General features: G+C 33.3%; 1 protein-coding gene across 2 annotated transcripts; it reads right to left on the reverse strand.

Annotated features, from left to right (window-relative positions):
* On the reverse strand, window positions 1-23,275 carry LOC104884971 (bidirectional sugar transporter SWEET4). 2 transcript variants are annotated; one of them, XM_010669679.4, is made up of 6 exons: window positions 23,039-23,269; window positions 22,679-22,715; window positions 21,662-21,878; window positions 4,401-4,562; window positions 4,140-4,259; window positions 1-446 (listed from the first exon to the last, which is right to left on the reverse strand). In XM_010669679.4, the coding sequence occupies exons 1-6, from the start codon at window positions 23,082-23,084 to the stop codon at window positions 306-308; spliced, it is 723 nt and encodes a 240-aa protein (XP_010667981.2). In that variant the 5' UTR covers window positions 23,085-23,269; the 3' UTR covers window positions 1-305. The 2 variants fall into 2 exon arrangements, with proteins under 2 accessions (XP_010667981.2, XP_048497395.1); XM_048641438.2 differs by lacking the exon at window positions 1-446 and adding an exon at window positions 3,715-4,043 and having other exon boundaries at window positions 23,039-23,275.

Below are 23,275 nucleotides of genomic sequence, written 5' to 3' on the forward strand. Positions count from 1 at the left end.
TTGGTGAGAGCTAATGTCAATCGAATTTTATGTGCCAAATTCTCCCTAATCACACAAGTTTTTGAACTTCAAAATAAGGTATCATATCAAGCTTACATCTTAAGGAGTTCTTAAAATCAAACATCAAGGACATCAAAAGCATAATTAGGGAAATAAGATCACTAGCTTTAAATTTTAATAGTCTCTGCTGTATTAAAGTCACAAGGGAAGAGGTAAGCCAGGCTCATAACCTCGCTATATAGCGAAAGTAGAATGGGTGTACTTCCTTCTTCATTGTTTTAATCTAAGTAAAAAAAAAAAAAAATTCAAGCTGACATCTTTTCCTGAGACATTTCAAGTTGATTTGGCTTCTTTTCATCCTCCATTTGTTTCATTGTACGTTGGTAATAACAAGCATAAAGAATCAGTTGAGCAACGCCTGATATAACTCCGATGCCGTTGGGGACCTACATCATAAGTTAGTTACACAAAATATAAGTACTTCGTGTCTTTTAAAGCATTAAAACACTTTTGAGTTTCATTTTTATCACCGTACAACATTCATCATTGAATATCATCAACAATCTACATTTATCATTGAATATCATCAATAATCTATGAACAAAAATTATAATAATTAATATTTTAGAAATCTATATTGAGATGATCCTACCTAACATTATTTTTCTATATAAGAAAAAAAAGCTATGATCAAAGTAGTTTATGAATATTGCATAAATTAAAGTATTACAAACTTACAACTATCGAAATACAAAATATATGGATTCTCCATTTACATATATATAGGTGCAAAACTAGCATTTTGGCTGTCAAAATTCAGTTTATTTCACTATATTTTACACTTGTATAAATCGAAACTCTTTTTTATGGGATCCAGTTGGACTTATTTCAATGTAATTTTTTACTGTTCAAACTTTTTATGTATCTTTAACATAGCTAAATTACATGTTAGGATATTTTTTAAATCATGAAAAGGAAAGTGTTACACTTTTATGTAAACGAAACAAATAATTATTTCTTTCGTTCCATAATTCTTGAAAACTAGTAATTTTATGATCTCCAGTGCACTACTTCAAACATTAATTCCATCAACTACTAGGAATTAGTATAAAATTATGAAAATTTAATGTTAAAAACTAAATATTCAGATTAATCCAACAAAATATTATACAGTAGTGATTGTTGTTTAAAATTTTAAAGTTTGACCTTGAAATAAATTACACATATTGCCAAAAATATGAAAGGTGGGATCTAATAGAATTAGCATCCAACTAACACAAGCGTTTCATTCCCTAAAAAAAACACGTGTTTAACGTGACCTTCTTTCTCCCAATAGGGAGAAAGCACATATATAACTAAGAAATAATTAAATAAATAAATAATAATAATAATAATAATAATAATAATAATAATAATAATAATAATAATAATAATAATAATAATAATAATAATAATAATAATTGATGTTTATTGATGAAATGCTCTTTTAATCTCATACTCGGGGTGAAAATTTAGAATACAATTTAAATTTGGGCCTAATCGATCATATCTAATCTGAACAAAATTTCAATTTCAGTTTTCCAATCCAATTTCAAACCAATAGGAGTTTGATCCTAAACTAATCCAAACTGACTTTTCAACTACTATATTGGATCCAATCGACAATATCCAAAATTTTAAATTCCATTCTTTTGATGAAATAATTCAGACATATCAAAACAAAGTATTCGATAATATACATAATTCATTTAAAACTATAAAATTTAGTATTAACAACTAATAATTCATACAAACCCATAAATTTTATCTGAAAAAAGTTAAGTCCAATTCCAAATATAAAATAAAAGGCTTTATTAGTCATTCAGTCTTTGGATTTTTGGATCCAATCACCCTCAATCCAAAATAATCCAAAACTCTAAAATTTAAAAAACAATCAATTCAAATCCAATCCGAACATAGTCCGAGTCTAATCAAAATTACTCATTTCATTTGGACTAAATTGAATTTCAGTTTAATCAGAATAACTTTCAACCCTATCTCCTACATTTTCATTTTTTAAAAATTTTGCTATAGATTTTTTCCGCTCTCTTAGTTGAGGCGAGCCCCAAAAAAAAAAACGCCTCAATCGAGGGTATGTCATTGACTCGTGGATCATCCAAACCGTAAATCTTGTATGCACCGGGTTAACAGTAATGATTGTTAATTCAAATTGACTATGTTAAATAAAATTTGAATATAATAGAGAAAATTAAGTATGTCATATAAAAATCGAATATATTATACAATAAACCACTATATAAAAGCGATTAGGTCATACAAAACTGATTATATCAAATAGAAACGGATGTCATATGATACTAAGTGTACCAAAAGTGAGTGTGCACCGGGATCATGCATCGTTATTTTTCAATCATTTAAACAAAGTTATTGTTGAGACGAGCGTAAATCTATCATTAACATGCAGCTCAAGGTCGGATGATAATTAGGTATATTCCTTTCACCTAAAATAATTAAAGTGACTTGATCTGAATCAATTAATATATGCTTTATTGTGATAACTTGCTAGTATATATATGATCCGATTTAGTTTTGTAGTATGACTAATCTGACCATATTTTTACGCTTATACATAAGGAATAATAAATTAAGATCATGTTAGATTCATGTATTTAGTTTTTAAAAATTTGATTTCAAACTTCCTCCATTTTTCAGGCGCAATCATTTGATTTTCGCGTTGCAAATACAATTGTTGGATCATTAAAATCTCCAATTTTCTATTAATAATTATTATAAAAATATGATTATATGCAACTACACATTAATATGATTTTAACACATTAAGTATTGAAGTGTGAATATGATCTTCACGTCAAAAAAAAAAAAAAGTGTGAATTGACGGATATTTGGCACTATTTTACCCTTAGAGCACAAATTAAAGTTGAATTATTTGTAACCTTACGGCAATTAGTTGCTATATGAAAATTGAAAAGGTCAGGGTCTATATAAATTAAACTTGGATTAGACAAGACTTCGGGACACTAAAGTTGGAATTTTCTATGTATATGACATGCCATATCTATGTGGCGTGGTGTATGTTAGTACCAAATTCATACCTCTTGTTTATCTGTTTTTTAATAAATGCTTCATTATAACTATTACACTATTTGGATACACTTTTCTAAACATAGATTTCTACTTATGAATAAACCCAATATTAACTTACAAGAAGCTGTTGAATATATTTGTCCGGCAATTTTGATAATATCAATTTTCTATAATTTTAATAATGAATAATTAGAGATATTAAAGAGCAAAATTGCACATTGACAAATATATACGTCAAAATATAACATCTATTATAAACGGGAGAGTACAATCTAGTTATGCACGTGAGATGCACATGATAACAAGATATAAAAAAAATTATAGTCAGGTTGCATAATTGTGTAATCATTATGTTAAACGGTTAGTTATTGGATATTGCATTAGGTTAATTTTTAATAGATTTTTAAAGTTATGTTAGTTTATTAGTTATGAATGATGATTCGATTATTACCTCTAACCCTTTTTATTCTACTGAATTTTCATTATTGGATGTTCTTTGTTTTTCTAGCTACTTTCATTATGTGACAAATTTTTCATCCCATCTTAATTTCTTCACACACGTTCTCCACCTTTTTCTTACTCACACAGTCACACCTAAATTTAACAAAGTTGATCCAACTTGAAGTTCCTTAACATGAAAATAATGATACGTGAAAATATTACACAATCCGAACCATCAAAACTCGACTTGAATAAAGCCTAAAACAAGCCATTGTAAAAGTGACCTAATTGAAAATTGGTCTAACCCAAAATTAACTTGATGTAAAATTCAATTGACAAGAAACTCAAAAAATTTAAAATGCCTTTTATTTAATTCAACCATCGTGTTGTTCCTATCAACTTTTAATGGTGACAGGATTCAAAATTCTCGTCTTTTGAATATAGTTTCTCATTTCCGCTCTTCATTATATGAACATTCTTTTTCCAACCGTCATTCCCTTCATATTCATGTCGATCTACTATATTAGTGAAAACATTAAATATCCATAACAAAAGGGGTATGTTCTGTATTTAATGATATGAGCATGACTTACAAGGATCCATTGGTCAAGTGGAAGAAATGCATAAATTGTCCATATAACCCCATTAGCTAAATTGCCAATTGAAAGCCAAAAGGGCATGAATTTCACACTTTTGGTCTTAATCACTGTACCCTGTACATATCAATCCATCAATTAATCATTAGTACAAACAAGAGTAATTCATATAGATAATCCCTACAATACAAAGTAGCCAAAATAAATCTGTAAAGTTCTCTAAAACATTAGTTTATGGGCCAAATTATAGGGGCATACCATAATTGTAAGGGGTGCAACATACATCCCAAGACAAAAGATCACGCAAAGAATTCCCACGAAAAAAGACCTCCTTTGTGTTGTATGGAAACATAACATTGTGATCATCACCACAATTGCCATGAAAGCTACTTCTACCGCAATCCATCGGAGGACCTTCCACTGAAAATTTGACATGTACTTTCAAATGTGTTAGAACTCTTAAACGTTAGTGCTAGATATTGTATTCATCTTTGAGATGTTTTAAAAAAGTTTAGTTATTTAAATTATCACCCATAAATCTATGTGATATAGTCTCCTGTCATTAACTCGATATTTCTCTTAAATGATCTCGTCTATCTCCTACTTTCAGCTGGTTTAGTTTGACTTTCAGTAAGTCAATTTACCATGTATTAGTAAGGAGGTATACTACACCCTACTAAAACATTTCTTCTTGTCTATCGTATTTAGTATTGGTATTTTGGATTTAAGGGTAAGTCCGCATAAAAAAATATTAATGAAGACAGTGGTATTGTGGATTTGTTGGAACCAGTTTATTGTTTGAATAGTTTTTCTGGAGAACTTTGCATTTTGTTATTAAGATTAAACTTTATTATTTTATCTATTTAGTCACATTTTGGAATAAAATTATGTTAGTAACTTTGTTCTTGGTTATAAATATATCCTAATCTCCTTAATCTACTTTATTTTATTCTTTTTACGATTTTTCAGAAAACTCACATGAGAATTTAATGTAACGCTACCATTGATTCAATAATTAGGGAATTCCTGGAGAAAACTTATACTCCCTCCGTTTCTTTTTAATATACACATTTTCTTTTTAGTCTTTCTTTTTACTCTACACACTGCTGCTTTTTCTATTTTTGATAACATATCACATCTACTTTCTTCTCTTTTTTCACCCATGTCCTTCACTTTTTAATATTTTAACCCACTCGTTTGTTTCTCTCTCCACCTTTTCAGCTTATCTCTCATACTTTTGTACTTTCCTCCTTGATTTTTTTTTTGCTAAGCAAGTGAGAGTATTATATATAAACCACAATTTTATAACCAAAACCTATCAAAGGGGAGACAAACCAATTAACTAGGTTGGACCCCCTCACTCTTAGACAAGCACTAAGCATGAGGCTCACACCATTACAAGAGCAAATACATCAATTCACAAACTTAAAAACCATTCACTATCTTTCCTAGTGATCTTTTGTGGTAATACTACCCTCACTCTAGCTGTCATTATACTTATCATTTGCTTACATACCGTATCTATATTTGGAGCACAATGATCCCAATATACTTTATTTATACCCTGCCATATCATGTAAACAATAGCAGCAACCCCAGCTAATAACACTTGTTTTGAAATTTAGACTTTCAGCAGATGTTGTAATTCATCTGTTTGTGCCGGTCATTTCATCCATCCCTTAAGATATCTTAAGCAAGCAAAACTGAAGGGGAATCTGAAGAAGAGATGTTGATGATCCTCTTTATGTTGAGCACACAATAAGCATGCATCACTGTTGCTAACACTAATTGCAGCTAATCGTGCTGTAGTCTGCAGCTTACCCTGTATAGCTAGCCAGATGATGAACCTATGTTTTGGTAGATTCAACCTATTCCATACTGTTATTATCCCAGTTGATTCTTTCTTGTTCTTTCACCAAAGTGTCATACACTTTCTTTACTGAATAATGTACCATGTTCTTGAAATCTGCTTCACTAAATATTTGTTTCAATTGCTCTTTAATCTGGCAAAGCTTCATCCAGTACCAACTTGAGCTTGCTTTAGGAACATAACCCCACCAATCAGCCCCCTTGAGATACACTGAATGTATCCATTTGAGCCACGCACTATCTTTTTTGGTAGATATGGCCCACACATATCTACCTAGATAGGCTACATTCTATTTAAATACATCTTGAATCCAAGACCTCCTACATTCTTAGGTGTGCATACTCTTTCCCAAGCAATGTATCCAACTTTAAGAGTGAAATATTACCCACTCCATATAAATGATCTGCATATCTGTTTTAGCACCTGCTGAGGCATGACAAACACTTGAGCCCAATATTGATGTATGCTCATCAATACTGAATTGATTAATTAAGCCCTGGTTATATAAGATAAGTTCCTAAAGCTCCACACTCTAATCTTAGCTATTATCTTTTCTATGAACACTTCACATTGTGTTATATTTATTCTCTTGGCACATATTGGAAGTCCCAGATCTGTCTCAAACCTCTAGTGGAACTGAAAATACCTTCCATCACCCCATTAATCATCAAAGAGAATTTAGGTGTTGTTACACATTCCATAACCAACACTCTAAATTCTAAAGGAAATCCTAATGCCTCAAGCATTTCTCTTAGGAACTCCCAATTAACAGTATCATATGCCTTTTTTAGATTAATTTTTAGTAAATAACTTGGTTTAGCTTGTTTTCTACCATATTGTTCAACTAAATCTTGAATCACCATGATATTATGGATTATACATCTACCATGAACAAAACCCCCCTGATTTTCCAAGTCAGGAAGGACTAGCCTTAGTCTGTTACAGATAACCTTAGTATACAGTTGTATAATGTATTACAACATGAGATAGGTTGAAATTCAGTAACATTTTATACAACATGAGATAGGTCGAATTCAGTAACATTTTTAGGGTAATATGTCTTGGGGTGAGTGTGATTATAGTAGTATTTACCTCCTTAAAAATTCTACCATTTTGAAGAGAATCAAGGACAGCAACAGTAACATCATCACCAATTACAGACCCATCCCTGTAGAAATATGTCCCAAACCCTTTGTACCTGATGCGTTGGACCCTGGGATAGAAAATAGAGTCTTCTTAATCTCATCCACATTATATGGAGCAATGACAATTGCCCTGTGTTCATCTGTAATTACAAGCCCCTCCTGGATCAATTGCTGCATCACTATCTTCCTAGCTGTACATAACCACCAAGTAATTTATGATAATATGAGAAGAAGGCATGAGAAACTGATTATGGATTATCAAACCAGACTTCATTCTCATCATATATATTGTATATCTGATTTTAAATCTTCTTGGATCTAATACTCTGATGGAACAAGGATGTATATTCATCACCATCCTTGATCCAATTAGTCTTTTCCTGACCACCAATTCTTCTTCAATGTATACCATGTTTCTAGGATCTTCATGCATCCTTTGTTGAGCATTCATCATGTTCTTATATGCCTGAATATGTGCTGCTTGTATGTCTGAAAATCCTTCTTTGTTCAACACTTTCAATCCCACCTTGATGGCTTTCAACTTATTCATAATTTGAAACATCTATGTCCCTTGTATCTCTATACTCCAAATTCTTCTAACTATCTCTGCGAACCTTGGGAGAAGTCCTCCACATGGTGAAATAATTGAATGGTTTTCCCCCTATTAGTAACTAGGTGTATTGTCAGCATTATAGGGGTGTGATCAAAGTCACCTTCATTCTAAAAAGAGGCTTCTGCAGAGGGACAAGCATCTAACCATGACTGATTTACCACCATTCTGTCAAGTTTAGAGAATACTTTGTGTACACCCTCTTGTTTATTATTCCATGTATAAAAATTGCCTAATAATTTGATGTCCTGTAATCCATAACATATCATGCAGGTTGTAATATCAACCATTTCAGCATCTCTAACTGATGCCCCAATTCTTTCTTCAGTGCTTATAACACAATTACCTCCACATAGCATCCATGGAAGAGTTGTCTTGAGTATTTTCAAATCCTCCAACAACTTCAGCCTTTTAACTCTTTCATTAAATGCATAAATGAAAGTAACATAGAATCCCCTATCTCCATTTACAGGTTTCAAAAGGCAATGAATATATTGCTCCAAACATTTACAACTGTTCAAATGAAAACTTTTGGGCCTTCCAAGCTATCAGTATTCTTCCCCTATCAATCAGGGATGAGTTGGATGTAAAACATCATCCATTACACATTATTTGATATATATAACATTCCAAGGTTTATTTTGAGCTTTTGCCTTGGTTTCTAAGAGGCCAATAACACCTACTACAGTTGACTGAATATAATTCTTCACCTCCAACTGCTTCCTAGTGCTATTGATACCCCTAACATTCTAGCAAAGGATTTTATCCATTCAATATGGGAGGTTTTCCCCCTCCCTTATGTATATCATCCTCTGCACCTTCACTGTTTACTAGCCTTCCTTCTTCTGCTATTAGAGCTTGAAAGTGATTCTGTGTGCTTGTGGTGGCACTTACAGAACTTCTTACTCTAATACGTTCCAGTGCTTTTTGAAATCCATCATTTCCATCTGACTCACAGTCCCTGCATTGATCACTGGTTGTTGCTCAACTGGTGCTAGTTTAGTGATTGGAACATTTTGTTTAGGCCTCTACACCTATTTAACTCGCTTCATTCTACACTCATTTGCTCCATGGCCAAAGTCTTTGCAATGCTTACATTGCATAGGTGTCCATTCAAATGTCACTGGAACTTCAGTGAGCTCCCCTTTTTCATTCCAAAACTGAACATATTTAGGGAGCTTGTGATGTATCTGATCTTAACCTTAGTTAAGATATGAGCATATTGTAATTTGTCTCAATTTCTAGTTGCCTCATCTCGCTTGATTGGATCGCCAATCTGAGCAGCTATCTTATGTAATGACTTCTCTCCCCAATATTTCAAGTTCAGTTTCAGCTGGACCTAAACTGGTATTATTTTGAGATCATCCTTCTCAAAATCCATGTTAGAATTCCATTATTTCACGATCAATGGTTTTCTATCAAAGAAATAATATCCAGCACAACATGATATCTGGCATCCATCGCCTTAAACCTCACTAAAAAATATTCCCCTCTTTACCATGGCTACTTCATCAATGACACCATGATTCTTCCATATTCTCCTAAAATATCCTTCCCTTACTTGAATAGGTGGATTTGCACCTAACATATAACAGATTAAGGAAGAATTCTAGTAATCTATTTCATCTTGTATATCTTCCATTTCTATAGACACTCGTTTAGCTTGAGCTCTGATTGGATCATCTATCTCATCCAATTTCTTATTCTCAATATCAATCAGTTCATCATTTACTTCATGATCGACATTAATATCATTGTCAAATTGCTACAAGATAGGAATAGTAATACCTTCCTCAGTTGCCATTCCACGAACAGATTGTGTTCTATTCACATCCGGACTCCTATGGATGGACTAAAGCCACTCATTGAAGGCGCGACGAATTTCAGACTGTTGTCTCAACTCCTGCACTGAAGATTTAGGTGTCATAGGCTGTCTAATCCCTAAACCAAAATCCAATGCCTCAATGCCTAATAGTTCCTCCATTGAATTCGTTCTCAAAGCTTGCGAATCCGATGATGGAACTTTTGGTTTTACTTTCTCATTCTCTTTACCATTCTTACCCCCTTGAGCATTTCCACTCGATTTCCCCGCCATGGCAACAATACAGGATGTATTGAGAAGAAGATGACAAGGTCACTGTTCCATTCTATTCCTAGAGAAAAGATCTCTTCCTCCTTGGTTTTCCCCCAAAGTGAAGTGAGTAAATTAAAAAAAAGGGAGGAAATAGTAAGTAAGCTGATTGCAATTATTTCTAGTGGGGGCTAATATTTCCTTGAGGACAATGATTAATCACGTCCCTAATATATATTTTTTAATCCTTAATTTCTAACATTACTTCTTCTCTTTTAATTTCTAATAGTTATTATGTCCTTTTCATTTCATTTACCCATTTGCTTTTTCAAAGTCAAAATTCATTATTGTTTCACCAAATTTTAACACTAATATATAACATGTAACATCATCATGTGACATCTTATTAGATTTCTTCCCATACGTAGATTTAAGTTATCGAGATTTTATAATATTTATCAATACACAATTGAAGATATTATTAACGGTCCAAGGGGCATCTTGGAGACCATAAGAAAACCAAAGTCATAATGAAAAAACAAAAAAAAAGGGAGTATAAGACATGAACTTTTGACACTATTCACTTTTCCACATTAACAACAAAACATAATACTACTTCTATTTTGTCATAATGCTACCTAATTATTCTTTATTTTTTTTTCATCTTGGTTCAATTTTCCAATATAAAAAGTCAATTTACTACTACTTCTTTCGCTATACTTTTTTCGTATACAATTGTGATTGGGGTATTCTTTTTTCTTCTTCTTGCTCTATATTCTATTATAGAAATGCAAAATTTCAAGGGATGACATCCCTCAAAGGCCATGGAGAAAGGACAACTAAAGATACTAAACTCAACGAACAGCCGAAAAAACCCTAGCGAACATTCTAGCGAAAACTCAAATCGCTTCCGCCGCGCTACCCCCCCCCCCCAATCCTGATGGCACCTTCACGGCTTGAGCATCTCCGGCTCTACAAAGGTCGTCGGCGAGCTCAACCTCCTTTCCCCCACAGTAGCCATACGGTCGGTATCGTAAAAGGTGGTTTTCAGGAGTCGCGAAGAAGGCAGGCACTCGAAGTCAACCGCCACAACAACGGAAAACATCAGCTTCTCTTTTCTGGGCGCGGGCGACTCACCACCACCACCCGATGTCAGTAATTACGATCTTCTGTTGTGAGGTTATCAATTCAACTTTCTTATTTTCCTAGTTGCTTCAATTCCACTAGTCGTAGCTTTTCACAAACTAGTTTAGGCTGATTTCAGAGGCGTTGGTGCCTCTTTATATACTAGTGGTTTTTATCGTTTTAGTCTTTAGAGTTATCTCGTTATCTTAGAAATCATGAACAATATTGATGAGTTAAAGGGGGAACTGTGCCTTTATCACTTTGACGAGCATGATTGTTCTTTAACTAGTTGGGTCCAGAGGCTTGATTTTATTGTTAATCCGTTTGATATATTCGAGTATGCTCAAAGTTTGAAAGCTAAGGGTAATACTTTTTACAGAAACAATGACATTAAGTCATCCATTGTACACTATATTTAAGCTATCAAGTTTTTTTTTTTTGCGGACGTTAGTAATGAGGAGGGAAATTCTGTTTTTTCAAGCCTAGTTTTATCTATTAATCTGAATTTGGCTGCGTGTTTTATCAAGCTAGGAAAAGGATTTTCAGAAAGTGGGTGAGTTGTGTCTCTTGTTTTAATGTATGACGCTACCAATGCCAAAGCTTATTTTAGGAGAGCTTTTAAACTTAGCCAACCCGACATAGCGTTAATAGATCTTATCCAAGCTCTTAAATTCCACTCAAATAATGGAGAATTTCAACAAAAATTAAATGAAGTATCGTCATTATTAGGGTTGTCTTCAAATTTTTTTGCTACTAGTGCTACAGTAGTCGGTGAGGATGAAGTGTTGAGTAAATATTCACTCCTTTGAAAGGAGGAGAAAAGGAGAAAGGAAATCATACCTGGGTACCACCAGTATCAAAGTGGAGAAGAATCAAACCTTCCTAGAGAAGGTGAAAATGAATGTTGTTGGAACAGATTACGACATTAAAACTTACTAATTCAGTCATGGAGTCTACTTCTGGGAAAACAAAAATGAAATCTAAAGGGTCCAATTTCCGATTTTCAAATCGGAAAGCGCAGGATACCTATTTGCATATCCCCCCTCAATGTACAGGGTGATGTCAACGGGGAGAAATTTTCATTACCATTGCTCTTCCCAAAACCAAATGGTCAGCACCCGAACTTTAAATCCATCATAAAGGATGGATTGCAGCATGACTATAGATTACCATACACCCATGGAGATGAGACACTCCCCTGTTTTAGGGTATAAGCAGTGTAAACAAACTCATTTAGGCCCCGACGTTGCGGCTAGCTACAAGTATGGATTCCAAAAAGTCGTCTTGCGTCTCTTTGTTAGTACCTCCAAGCACCTCCTTTTGCTCGCTGGCAAAGTAAACTTCATGGGTCAACAATCAGTCTACCAGCAAGATGAAAATCTCCTCTCGTTTGCACTCTAAAATCAACAGACAACATAATACGGTAATGCGTCGAAGTCCCTCTTTTTTAACCCTTTATTTTACAGGGTGCGTATTGGATCCAAGAGAAGTTCATCCTGCTATACTGAGGACGTCTGCTATCCTTGTCGGAAGAAATGTTATGCCCCATCCCCCTGTTTTAGTAGCTAATCTTGTTTATGATGATTTCCTTATGTTTGGTTAGTATGCTCTCTAAGTCGTAATTCGACTTTTTATTAATGCAAGTTTGTCTAATGTTAAAAAAAAAGACACCCTCAAAGGCCCAAGGGACCGCCTATATCACACATTTTACAAACTTTTTATCCCATCAATATTGATAAGATAAAAAAAAAACCTTTTTAGCCGCTTGGCAGATTTAGAATAAGTTTGTACAAGTGTCATATTGTAAGTTATTTCGTCACACATTAGTTCCACATTTAATTAGCTTATTGCCAAGTGATCTTAATTTTCTATACTAATTAAGCATGACCCAAGTGATTAAACATAAAGGATGCTTTCTTTGTATCAAATTTTACCCAAAAGAAATATATATGTTACAAGTATTATGAATATCCCGAAAAGTAGGCAATATTGGCAGTAATACTACAAAGTATGACTTGCTGCGCGAGCACCACAAACATTGACAGTCAATGATTGGCTAGTAGCCAGAATATCAAAAACAAATATCCTTGGTGCAAAGCATACCATCAATGATGTCGGAGGTCCAAAACACATTAGATAGCGTAATAATGGGGGATTTTAATCAAGTCGAATATCTCAATCAAAAACTGGGGGGTTCTGATCATATCCCGGGTAAGGAGCAATTCTCCACATGGAAGAGTAATTTGGGTTTAACTGAAGTGAACTACCATGGACAACATTACACATGGTGCAACAATAGATCAGGAATGGATAGAATATATGAAAGATTGGATAGAGTATATGCTATTCTAGTTTCTGACCATAGCCCCATTTTACTTCTTACATCACCGTCAAAACCCAAGATCAGAACGCCTATCAAAATGGAAGCATGGTGCTTAGACTTCAAGGAAATCTCGAATATAGTATCGGACCAGTGGCAAATCCCTGCTAATGGATCCCCGATGTACATCCTAGCTCAGAAGTGTCGCCAAATTAGGTACCGACTGTTCAAGTGGTGCAAAGAGTATAAGCAGTGTCATAATATCAGCTGGGAGGAATGCCTCGACAAATGTAGTGAAATACAAACCAGCCTTCCTTTTGCTGATGGAGGATTTATTGATGAGCAAGCAAAGGAAGTAGCAAGAGGAAAGGTAGAGCTTCAATTGCAATATTGGCAGCAAAGAGCAAAAGGTAAATGGAGAGCGTGGGAAGATACTAATTCCAAATGGTTCTTCAGAAAGCAAAATAGGAAGCGGAGAAATGAAATTCTGATGCTCAAAACCACATAAGGGAAATGGATCTCAAAAAAAGAGGACATTCATCAAGAAGTGCTAAACTATTTCTCTCATATTTACTAGGGTGCTCAACTCGATAATAATTATTGGGAGGAACTTGCTTCAATCCAAAATCTCATTCCCCAGATATCCTTAGATCAACAAACCAATCTGATCAAACCAATTACTTTTGAGGAAGTAAGACTAGTGGTGTTTCAAATGGGTAGTCTCAAAGCCCCTGGCCCGGACGGAATTCCCGCCATTTTCTATCAGAAATATTGGTCTATAGTGGGTAAGGATATATGGCAAGCAGTTTCTCACTTCTTCTCTTCGGGATATCTCCTTAGAGAGTGGAATCACACGAATATATGCCTAATACCCAAGAAGGAGAGACCGGAAGAAGCAAATCAATATCGACTAATAAGTCTGTGCAATGTGATATACAAAATCATTTCAAAAATAATCTCCAACATACTCAAACCAATATTGCAGAGCATCGTCTCTCCATTTCAAAATGCCCTCGTCCCAAGACGACTCATGGCAGACAATTGTCTCATTGCTCATGAACTAGTGGGTGGAATAAAACAGCGTACGAGCGGAAAACAATACTATGCTGCTCTGAAAATCGACATGTTCAAGGCCTATGATAAGGTTGATTGGAATTTCCTCCACTAGCTACTCTCTTAGATGAAAATTCCAGCTATTTGTTGCCACTGGATCATGCAATGCGTCACTACCGTCTCGTACTCCATCCTCATAAATGGAGAACCATCACAAAGTTTCAACCCTACCTGCGACCTCAGACAGGGAGATCCTTTATCATCATATCTATTTATTCTTGTCATGGAAATTCTTTCTAGATTATTAACGAAAGCCTCTGAGGACAAAACTTTTAAGGGAATTAAGCTCTCTCGAATAGGACCTTCTGTTTCTCACCTATTCTTTGCAGATGACGCCCTGATTTTCTTCAAAGCTTCACCTGAAACTTGTGCAGGAGTCAAGAGCATATTGGATAAATTTAGTAGGTTGTCGGGAGAAGTAATAAACTTCCACAAATCTCTCATCATGTTCAGTCCTAATATACCAATAGAGAGTCGTCAACAAATGCGGAGAATAATTAATACTCCCTCTGCTGAGTAAATAGGGAAGTATCGCGGATGTAACATCGAGGTTAATGGAAGATCGACAAGACAATTCCTTCCCTTAGTAGAGAAACTTGAAAATCGTCTTTTAAGCTGGCACCATCTATCCCTATCTATTTCAGGAAGAGTCATCCTCATTTATAGTGTGCTCACTATGCTGAATTTAAATATTCTTAGTGTGTTCCTCATCCCGCAAGTGATTGCAGATAAATTAAACTCAATCTTTGCACGTTTTTTTTGGGTGGGCTCCAGAGATTCAAAACCAATTTACTGGAAGAGTAACGCTACCCTGGAACTTCCCAAGGGAGGTGGCGGGCTAGGTATCCGGAATGTTCACCTGTTCAACAAAGCGATTCTAGTAAAGCAAGCAGTCAGGATTCATAACTCAATACAGTCATTGATATCCCAGGTCTACTCTGCCAAATACAAAAACTCTCCGGTCAACATGGTTTTACAAAGAAACAAGTTAGGCAGAGTTTCTTGGGGATTCCGAGGGTTATGCAGATCGATCCAAGACTGTTCAGAAGGTTTCGTCAAGCTAATTGGAGATGGATCTAGCACAAGTATTCTTGAAGACAAATGGTTGAAAGGTGGGCCTATCCAGCTGAAATCGGGCATCGATCTTGAAACCATTGGAATTCGGCAAGTACAGGATCTGATGGCTCCAATCAATAAAGCATGGAACAAACCATTGGTATGGAGAGTCTTTTCACTAGAAACCTCTATCAGGATTCTATCCACGTATCTCCCACAAGAAACCTTCCAAGATCAATATACATGGATCGAGTCCAAATCCGGCTCCTTAAGAGTGAAAGATGTATATGCCCACTTTTTGATGCAAAAGGGTCATCTAGATACAGATCAACATCAAAGAGCCTTTTGGAGTAAGCTATGGGCCTCAGATCTCAAGCCCAAATGGAAAATCTTCATTTGGAGGCTTTCTCATAAATCTCTTGCCACTAATACCAACTTAATAAAACGCAACATTCCACTGTATCCTAGTTGTTACTTTTGCCATCGGCAGAAGGAGGACGACAATCATCTATTTCGAGATTGCGAAATCTCAGCACATGTCTGGTTATGCTCGAAGTTAGGCATCAAAGTAATTTCCAGCCAAACTATCCCCTTATGTGATTGGGTCCGCAATTTGTTGAAGTTGTTTTGGAAGGAGGACGGAGTCAAGTCAGAAAGAGTCACAGATTTCGTAGTCACTCTCTGGTCGATATGGATCCACAGGAATAATATTGTTTTCAGACAGATATATGAAGATCCTGCAATCGTTATCCATAGGAAGGATGCTCTCCTCAAAGAATGGACAGAAAGTAAAGATTTAAAGGAATCCTCGCGTAAGCGCGGCGTTTTCTCAACTGGAGCACAACAAGATTGTCCAACTTCTCAGATCTCTAATTACCAACAGGATACTTGTGTGATGGTAGTGGATGGAGCCTGGAAACGGCATAAGAATAAGCATCCAAGAGCTGAAATTGGTTGGTCAGCCAGTGTGAACGGCACCAGAGCCTTTGAAAGCAATGCTATTGTTATCGCATCGTCGTCTCTCCAAACAGAAGCCTATGCTGTCTTTAGAGGGATATATGAAGCTAAATTGCGAGGAATCCGACATCTTCAAATTCACTCGGATTCGGTAGAAGTCGTCAGAGCTATTGGTAGTCCGCACTAATCATTTTAGATTGCCACTTTAATGCACGATATCAGAGCCTGAAGTAGAGATTTTAGCACTTGTGAAATAAAGAAAGGTAGTAGAATGGATATCACCCTAGCTCATAAATTAGCAGTAGAAGCTAGACAGGGTAAGATAGTTTCCTAATTGATTTGTTTGTTCTTGTCGCCAAAAAAAAAAAAAATGATGTCAGAGGTCAATTTTTATTCTTTAGAGATTTTATCTCCTATATCATTAATGATTTGCTTTGCACCAAGGCTGATAGTTTGTGATATTCTACTACTCTCTCCATCCCAAAATATAGTTCTCATTTCCCTTTTTTCACGGTAATTTATGCAAGTAGAATCTAAGAGGCATAGTAAAAAAATTTTATTTATTTAAATCAATGTTGTATGGAAAAAGATGATTTTAGGAGAGAAAATGAAGAATAATTGGTGAAAGAACATTAATTGTAAAATTTTGGTTGAATAAACAAAGGAAAAAACAAAATTCAATAAGCAAATAAATGACAAGACACGATTTTTCTAGACAAATTACGGAAAAATGTGGAATTAAATATGAAAATGGAAACAATATTTTGGGATACCCGAAATGGAAATGGAAACTATATTTTGGGACGGAGGGAGTACTAGTTAATGTTTGTGGTGCTCTGTGCACTCAAGTCATAGATTGTGTTAGGCGTATTACGGCCAATTTTGCCTAATATGTCCAAAATACAAACTTTTTTTTCGTGTATTATACAAACTAATAATAGTAGTGTTAAGCTATTGAATTTAATAAAAAAAAATAACTCCTAGCATCGTCCGAGACTAACAAGTAATTACAAACTTTATAAAAGAAAGTAGTAATTGTATCTTCAAATATTAACGCAATACTCGTTTGAATTAAGGCGTTCAAAACAGAATTAATTCGTTTACTTATGCTGTAGGGGCATAATACATCTAGTCAAGTAGTCATTGCATGAATTGTAATATTCCAATTCATTCATCTTTTCCTATTCCTACATCATTTTCATATGAAGTACCAGACTAGCCAAATCAACAAAATCGTATTCAACACACTTCACTATTTAGCTTGTAGACTGGTATGCTTAGGGCCCTTTTTTTTTTTTTGGGAAAGAAGGACAATATATAAAATTAAAGTACGGTTACAGACATAACATGAGTACCAGTAGCCTCATGTGTTAGCAAGCTACATAAGGGAAGTTACTATCAGTCTATCATTGCCTTGCCCCAATATAGACATGGATAGTAATTATGATATTCCACATATTGAATATTGGAAAATTATAGTACGTGATTAACATATTAAGGGAATCTAAAGCTTTTCTTTTCTAACACGGTAGTATTGTTATATCGACAACATTTTGCTGGAAATAATTTGCACTGTTATTTTACTTATCAGTGATAACAATTAAAGAAACTTCCCATAATAAAAGCGGAATAATATTGAACGGTGCTCAAAATTCTTGCTCAAAATTTCTAAAATAATAATCAATATCTCTATTATATAAGCAAAGAGAGGAGGTGTGGTGTCCTCTTTTGAAGTGCCTAAAATACCCTTAATGATCTAATTAATGGAATGAAAAAAATTACAAAAGAAAATCATTTAAAAATTCTCATTCCAACTTGCCATTTAAAACAAGTTTAAAATGATATATGCATCAAATACTTCAATCGAAAATTAAATGGACAAAATATTTATACTTTATAAAAGAAGATGGCATACATAACGTGCACATGAAAAGTCTGAACATTCACTACCTTTGATACTCTTTAATTTAGTTAAACCAACTTATTATTTTTGTTCTTTCTGTTCAATATTCATTCACAAAAAATTAATGTTAACAATCACTCAAAACCTTTTTATTTTTTTACATTAGCGAATTAATATATTTAAATTCATCTAACTGTTGAATTTTTCACATTTAAGTTTAATCATAAATAAAGTACGAATGGAGTATCTAATAAAATAACAAATTTTGAAATTAACGCACGCATCGCGTGCATATGAAGGCTAGTATTTATTGATTTAAAGAGCTACTAAACATAATATTATAGATATAATTCAATTCTAGATATTAAATACTATCACTATAAGACTTTACTCCCTATATTAGATGAAATCCACATTTAAAGTTGTCACTCAACTTGACAACCTTATATGTGTGCGAAATCACGTTAGAAGCTATGACTTTCTAATTTCTAACATAGGTGAATTTATATAAATTAGAGAAAATTAGTAATTACCATATTTTTGTACTAGATTGAAGAAATAATAATTAACTATTATGTTAAAAATATCTTTATGTTCCAAAAGGTAAAAATTACCACTTTTTTGTGCTTCTAATTTTCGCCCCAATTTTACTTGTTTTCCTTTGCAATAGTAAGGGGTTTATTTGATAATAAACTCATTTGAGTTCTCAATCCCTTTGATAATAAGAATTAGGGATTAGGATTAATCTATTGCCAAACGAATTTGAGGAGGAGGTTAAAATTTGAAATTATATTTTTGAAAATTACTATCTTAGGAAGGAGAAATCAATAAGTTTTTCGATTTCTTTGAGAATGCTATTTTACATAGGAGAAAAAAGATTTTTGAAAACTATATAGAGCTATTTAATCATACATTCTCTATTCATTAAAAGTTCCGACATTTTACTATTGCATCATTCAAGTATCAATTTTAACTAGGATTTTTTTACTAATATATCTGTGAAATCTAAGTATGTAAGATATGCCTTAATGTAGAGTTACAAAATATTTATATTTGATAATTTATACTAATAGATTATTGAAGATGTTGATGGCGATGCATCGACAAGCATGTGAATTAAAATGTTACAACCTTTCAAAAATGGAGGGAGCAAATCCTAATAATAAAACTAAAATATTTATCTTCGAAGTTGTAAACTCCTCTTCAATTGATAGCAAGCAACCAACCTAATTGTGGTAGTCTAGTACCTTATTCATTTACAATTTGATTGCAACAACTCCCAGCTGATGAACCATAAACCCCAATTGCAAAGCTCAATGAGATAAATCTAAATGAGCTTCTTAGCTATCACTTAAGTGCGTGCAGCTTGCTTTTGGAGGATATTGAGCAGTGAACGAGTGAAATTGGGGCGAAAACTAATTTGACGAATAAGTGATTCATTTCTGATGATAGGCTCATATTTTTGAGAACTCTTAATGATCGATTCAACTCTTTCTTTTTTCATTGTTAGGCATTAATTTTTCTAATTTACCCAAAAGTAATATTAATAAAGATTAAACGTTAATTTCATATTCAATTTTAATACTTCTTTTAAATTTTTCCCAACCCCTACTAATCATGATTTATTTAGCTCTAGACTCCTAACAACCAGCAAATTAGATCTCAAACTTTTCCAATGACCTCCATATCCATGAGCCCGTAATGATACAAGGTTGTTTCTTGTCATATATAAGGACTCTAAAGTCTCATGATTCATAAGAATGTGATTATGTGAATCCCTTAATAAATCATATTCATCGGAATCAATACTCAAATTAGATATAATCATTGTAGAACTATCAAACTACATGACTGTCATGTTTGTGACTATATTTATTCTTGAACTACTCACTCACTTAGTCACTTATAGATGAATTTGTAAGAAAAAAAAATGTAAATTGTATGTCTTTCTCAACTATCATCCTTATAGAATTATGGCGCACTATCACTGTTCAATAATTTACACTACTAATATAGTAATAATATATATTTCCATGACTTTTGACAACCATCCATATAAATTAATGATATGAGGGAAAGGTAGTATTAGCTCAGTGGAGTACCACCCCAAATTTTAGTGTATTGCCTAGGATGTAAATCCTCATCCCAATAATTATATGTTAGAGCATTTAAATCTGGGTTGTTTAGCCTTCTATCTAGCTTCTAAGCTGGTGTGCCCTACAGTCGTAAATAAGTACATACACCCAAGTGCATGTAGAGCATGATGCACCTTTTTTTAAACTACGTCGTTTTTGTCATTTGTAGACTCTATAATTTTAAAAAATTATTGTTATTTGTTTCCTTAAATTTTGCAACTAAAGATTCCTTTTTCAAATTTAAATTTAAAAGGTATATGTTTCTTTTACCTTAAGTGTAAATGTTCATTCACTATAGGTTCTTTTCATTATAACCTTTGTTCTTTTATAAATATAAATTTACAAGCTCCTTAATTTTATGTCGTTTGTTCTTTTCAAAGTAAAGAAATTGTTAAAAGAAGTTTGTGTTCTTTTATATTAATGATATGCTCTTTTTGGGTGCACAATGAGCATTGTGCACCCTTGTGCATAATCGCTGCTTTGCCCTACCGTCAAGTAGCCTAGCAGGGGTTGGTCTTTGTACCAATTATCTTTCCAGATAATATATATATATATATATATATATATATATATATATATAATATATAATATATATATATATATATATATATATGAAATTTTTTGTTAGTCAGTTAGCAGTGTAGACCTAAATAAATCATGGTTAGTAGGAGTTAGATAAAACTGAACATAATTATTAACTGAAGTATGAACTTAATGTTTAAGTCTCATTAATACTATATTTGGATAAATTAGTAAAACTAAAGCCTACTAATGGAAAAAGAAGTTGAATTACTTTGAGAATTTTAAAAATGGGAGTCTAGCATTGGAAATTCCCTATTATAAAAAAGATAGTTATAATATAAAAAGATAAGGTTAAAATTTGGTATAAAAAAAAGGTAGTTATTATCAATTTTTCCTACAACTTATAGGTTTCCATATTTTACATGTTGTCAACTTCGTTTTTGATAAAAGCATGTTGTCAACTTCGTTTTGGATAAAGATCAAAATATTATGATGATTCATATATGGACCACCACCAAAACTAAAAACCCTTGAATGGTACAATCAATGCATCCAATCTCTTGCTATTGTGGAACATTAGAACCAAATCAATCTGCATCCTTTATCTTAATATGAACCAACACAGAACTTGAGGGGCGGGACTTATTGGAGCTACAGAGAATAGGGGCGCATAAAAATAGTAAGTTACGTACCCGGGTGTTGTTATCTGCATAAAGCAAGAAGACAATTAGGTATGTGATTCCAAAAGCAAGACCAATACCATTTGTTGAAACAACAAGAAGGCTCTTTGGATGAACAAATGGCAGTCCATAAAACACCCACAACATGCAATTCATCGTCGTGGCCAAGTATGGGTCAGCCTTGAATTGCTCCACTGATTTTTTCTTGTAGATTTGTATAAACGTTGGCCTGAACATATTTATTAATAAACACACAATAATAATAATAATAATAATAATAATAATAATAATAATAATAATAATAATAATAATAATAATAATAATAATAATAATAATAATACTTAAAATAATAAAAATGATAATAAAAATTAGGAAAATTTGCACTAAACCACCTTAGATTTTCACTTATTTAGAAACACCCACCTTTATATTTTTTCCCCTTAAATTTCTATCTAAACTTTACAAAATCTTTATAAACTCCCACCACTTAAAGAATTTTGCCAAACTCCATCAGTGGTGGGACCCACATTACTTATTTTTATTGCTTTTCTCTCCAAACAACTCACTCCCCCTTTCTTATATAAGAGAATTTCCATCCAACACAAGCAACAAAGGGGGCATACCTCCTTTTAATAAGATATGGGTGAATGATTAAAGGGTGAAAAGAGAAATTCCCTTATATAAGAAGGGGGAGGTGAGTTGTTTGGAGGAAAAAAACAACTGATGTAGGTCCCACCACTAACGAAGTTTGGCAAAAGTCGTTAAGTGGTGAGAGTTTATAAAGGTTTTGTAAAATTTAGGTGGAAATTTAGGAAAAAAAAAACATAAAGGTGGGAGTTTCTAAATAAGCGAAAACTTAAGGTAGTTTTGTGCAAATTTTCCTAAAAATTATTAACAATCAGTTGCTTGTACTATACGTACTTTTCACTAATAAAAAATCGTTATTATTATTATTATTATTATTATTATTATTTTCCTTTATTATTTATGTTTTGCAACAATTTGGGTTTAGTTCAAAATTAAACTTACGTAGGAGAGGCAAATAGGAAGAAAGATATAGCATTTCCTGTCATAAGACACAACATGTAAAGTAATGTCAAAGATGTAATAAAACAAAAACTACAACGTCAACAAACTCTAAGCAAAGAAGTATATAATTGAAAAAAAATATATATTCTCTCAAAATAAAATAAAAAATTAAGTAAATTAGAAAAGAATTCCTAGCATCATTTATTTATCACAAAAAAGTTATTGATGTTACGTTGAATTTCTATGAACAATTTCACTAAAAAAATCTAGATGGGGATACATGTGAATATAAATATTTAATAAGAATATTGTAATAAAAATATTATAGTTATAGAAGCTAAGAAATATCAATAGCATTACCAATGGCACCTACTACGTTTCTTGTGATAACTAGAGAGTGCTTCATCTTCTATAGGTTAGAGAGGGAGGAAAGAAGGACACGGTAATGAGAGAGTTGGATGGTATACTAGAATGTATGGGAAAGGAAAATGATAGTGGTAGAACACATAAACGGTTAGGCTATATATAGCATGAAAATGGTAAGCAACTACTGAGTAGATAAACAAAAGTAACAGCATAAGGTTGGGAGCACACTAT

This window comes from Beta vulgaris, chromosome 3, assembly GCF_026745355.1.
Source record: "Beta vulgaris subsp. vulgaris cultivar EL10 chromosome 3, EL10.2, whole genome shotgun sequence".
Classification (NCBI taxonomy): Eukaryota; Viridiplantae; Streptophyta; class Magnoliopsida; order Caryophyllales; family Amaranthaceae; genus Beta; species Beta vulgaris.